This window comes from Mandrillus leucophaeus, unplaced genomic scaffold, assembly GCF_000951045.1.
Source record: "Mandrillus leucophaeus isolate KB7577 unplaced genomic scaffold, Mleu.le_1.0 Scaffold7, whole genome shotgun sequence".
Classification (NCBI taxonomy): Eukaryota; Metazoa; Chordata; class Mammalia; order Primates; family Cercopithecidae; genus Mandrillus; species Mandrillus leucophaeus.
The window spans coordinates 8625462-8629547 of record NW_012107585.1 but is presented as its reverse complement, the minus strand read 5'-3'; the positions used below and the strand labels follow the sequence as shown (position 1 = coordinate 8629547).

At 44.4% G+C, this 4086-nt stretch overlaps 1 protein-coding gene across 1 annotated transcript in view; it reads right to left on the bottom strand.

Moving 5' to 3' along the window:
- The window catches only part of CCDC62 (coiled-coil domain containing 62), a 57354-nt gene that overhangs the window by 3504 nt on the left and 49764 nt on the right, over window positions 1-4086 (bottom strand). Inside the window, 2 exon segments of the mRNA XM_011964514.1 lie at window positions 1463-1529; window positions 1532-1556. Coding sequence (XP_011819904.1) covers window positions 1463-1529; window positions 1532-1556 — 92 coding nt within the window.

The following is a 4086-nucleotide window of genomic DNA, read 5'->3' as shown; positions in this document are numbered from 1 at the left end:
TATTTTTGTATTTTTAGTAGAGACAGGGTTTCACCATGTTGGCCAGGCTGGTCTCAAACTCCCAACCTCAGGTGATCCGCCTCCCTCGGCCTCCCAAAGTGCTGGGATTATAGGCATGAGCCACCATGCCCGGCCCATATGCCACATTTTCTTTATCCATTAGTTGATGGGCATCTACACTGATTCCGTATTTTTGCAGTTGCAAATTGTGTTGCTATAAACATGTGTGTAGAAGTGTCTTTTTCATATAATGACTACTTTTCCTCCATGTAGATACCCAGTAGTGGGATTGTTGGATCATATTGGAGTTCTACTTTTAGTTCTTTAAGGATAATCTCCACACTGTTTTCCATAGTGGTTGTACTAGTTTACATTCCTACCATCTGTGTAAAAGTGCTCCCTTTTTACCACATCCACGTCAACATCTATTATTTCTTGATTTTTAAGTTATGGCCATTCTTGCATGAGTAAGGTGGTACTGCATTGTGTTTTCTTTTTCTTTCTTTTTTTTTTTTTGAGACAGAGTCTCCCTATTGTCGCCTGGATGGAGTGCAATGGTGCGATCTCGGCTCACTGTAACCTCTGCCTCAGCCTCCCAAGTAGCTGGGATTACAGGTGCCCGCCACCATGCGTGGCTAATTTTTGTATTTTTAGTAGAAATGGGGTTTCACTATGTTGACCAGGCTTGTCTCAAACTCCTGGCCTCAAGCAATCACCCGCCTCGGCCTCCCAAAGTGCTGGGATTACAGGCGTGAGCCACCGCACCCGGCCTGCATTGTGGTTTTGATTTGCCTTCCCCTGATAATTAGTGAGGTTGAGCATCTTTTCATATTAGATTCTTATTTTTAAAGCTGTGTCTACGTATTCACTTCCCAAGATTTAAAATTCTAGGTATTGAGAATAATAACTTTTTTTTTGAAATGGAGTCTTGCTCTGTTGCCCAGGCTAGAGTGCAGTGGTGCGATCTTGGCTCACTGCAACCTCCACCTCCTGGGTTCATGCGATTCTCCTGCCTCAGCCTCCCAAGTAGCTGGCATTACAAGCACCCACTACCGTGCCTGGCTAATTTTTGTATTTTCAGTAGAGACAGACCAGGCTGGTCTCGAACTCCTGACCTCATGATCTACCCACCTCGGCCTCCCAAAGTGATGGGATTACAGGTGTGAGCCACCACACCTGGCCTCTTTTTTTTTTTTTTTTTTTTTTTTTTTAAGAGACAAAGTCTCACTCTGTTCCCAGGCTGGAGTGCAGAAGAACAAGAACTTTTTGATCGGCATTTCTCTTGCAAGTAATGACATTTTACTCTGATTAAATTTAGAAGGTATGTATAAATCAGTTGAGCAAAAGAGAAAGTATTACAAGTCAAACAAATGCATGGCCTTGACTCAACGTTATCAATGTTCCCAAGTTACTTATTAAATATTAATTGAGATATAAGGTGAGATAAGCAAAGGTGACTTACCCATGATCACGATGAATACTGAAGTTGCCTTTTGTTTCCTTCAATAACTGACAAAGGTATTTTTTTGAGCTGACTCTTCTGGGACCTCCGAGTTCTAGAAAACAACTCCCAGATTAGTATCCAGGATAGAAAAACTAGAAAATTATTAAGACGACTAAACACAAATAGAGCAGAAATGCCTTTAAAAGACATTAGATGAGGCTGGGTGCCATGGCTCATGCCTATAATCCCAGCACTTTGGGAGGCCAGGGTGGGCAGATCACTTGAGGTCAAGAATTCAAGACAAGCCTGATCAGTATGGTGAAACCCCATCTCTACCAAAAATACACAAATTAGCTGGGCATGGTGGTGCCTGCCTGTAATTCCAGCTATGTGGGAAGCTGAGGTGGGAGAATTGTTTGAACCCAGGAGGTGGAGGTTGCAGTAAGCCAAGATCACGCCACTGTACTCCAGCTTGGGCGACAGAGTGAGACACTGTCTCAAAAAAAAATAAAGATAAAAATAAAAATAAGATGTTAGATGAAGAAATATCTGCACTCTACTCCATGTTCACCGCAGCCAAGATGCAGAAGCCATCTAAGTGCCCGTCAGCAGATGAGTGGATCAGGAAAATGTAGCATATACACACAATGGAATACTATTCAGCCATAAAAACAAAATTCTGTCATTTGCAACAGTGTGGATGAACCTGGAGGACATTAGGCTACGTGAAAGAAGCCAAGCACAGAAAGACAAATGCTGCCTGATCTCACTTCAACATGAAATCTAAAAAACGTGGAGCTCAATGGCATGAAGCCGGGAGGCGGAGCTTGCAGTAAGCCAAGATCGCACCACTGCACTCCAGTCTGGGCAACAGAGCGAGACTCCGTCTCAAAAAAAAAAAAAAAAATGTGGAACCCATAGAAGCATAGAGTAGAATAGTAGTTACCAGGGGCTGGGGGAGGGAGTGGTTGGGGAAAGGGGAGCTATTGATCAAAGGTACAAAGTTTCGATTAGACAGGAGGAAAAAGTTTCAGTGATCTATTGCACAGCACCATGACTATGGTTAATAAAAATGTATTGGCCAGGCACAGTGGCTCATGCCTGCAATCCCAGCACTTTGGGAGGCCGAGGCGGGCCAATCACAAGGTCAAGAGCTCGAGACCATCCTGGCCAACATGGTGAAACCCCGTCTCTACTAAAAATACAAAAATTAGCTGGGCGTGGTGGCGGGCGCCTGTAGTCCCAGCTACTTGGAAGGCTGAAAGGCAGGAGAATCGCTTGAACCTGGGACGTGGAGGTTGCAGTGAGCCAAGATCATACCACTGCACTCCAGCCTGGTGACAGAGCGAGACTCTGTATCAAAAAAAAAAAAAAAAAAAAGAAAAGAAAAAGATAAATAAATAAATAATGTATTGTGTTTAAAAAAAAAATTATAGAGACAGGGTCTCCCATTGTTGCCTATTCCTGGTTTCACGTGATTCTCCGCCTCAGCCTACCAAAGGGCTAGGATTACAGGTGTAAGCCATTGTGCCCAGCCAATAATAATGTATTATATGTTTCAAAATTGTTAAATGAATAGATTCTAAATATTTCCACTACAAAGACATGATAAATCTGAGAGGTGATAGATACAGCTGGTTTAGTCATTCCACTATGTTATATACATATTATAACATTGCACTATACACTATAAATATATACAATTATTGTCAATTTAAAAAAGATCTTAGGGGCTGTGTGTGGTGGCTCACACCTGCAATCCCAGCACTTTGGGAGGCTGAGGTGGGAGGATCTCTTGAGTCCAGGAGTTTGAGACCAGCCTGGGCAACACAGGGAGACAAAAAATGTACTTAAAAAAAAATTAGCCAGGCGTGGGGACACACACCCATAGTCCCAGATATTCAGGAGGCTGAAGTGGGAGGACCGCTGGAGCCTGGGAGTTCGAGGTGCAAGTGAGCCATGATCGTGCCACTGCACTCTAGCCTGAGCAACAGAGTGAGACCCGGTCTCAAAAATAATAAATAAATAAGACCTTAGGAAATGAACAAAATATAATGAAGTGACTGCATACAATTGCCATCCACCCATCCAACAAAGGCTTCTTGACTTCCCATTCATGTGTGGGGGTCCCCTTTGTCTCTAATCTAGAAGGACTTCTCTGTCTGCTTTATCATGTGTGTCACAGCTACACGCTGGCCATCAGCTAATACCCAGATATAACTGGCTCGTTGTCAGCCCTAACACAGGCACTGATCCAGTGAGCCCTAAGTGAGCCCTGTTGAAAACAGTGGTCAGTAGTTAAGCATCAGCAACTCTAAGTGCTGCGCTGCCTCGTTAGCCTGCTTAGGTGTCTGGGTGGGGAAAGGGGAAGGAGGGGAGTGGAGAGGTGAGGGGGAGGAATGAAGGGGAGATGATGCCCGGAAAGACCCCGGTGCATTCTGTGGTGACCCCTGGCTTGCAGGTGAGCCCACCTTCTCACCTCCTCCTGCCTGTGTGGCCTGCATTCCACCCACGCCGGGATCCCTCACAGTTCCTCAGGGGCACCCAAGGGTGCTTTCAGGCCTCTGTGCTTTTACTTATGGTGCTTCCTCTTTATGCAAATTGCCCACGTATTTTACCATCTGATTTTCTTTTTTTTTTTT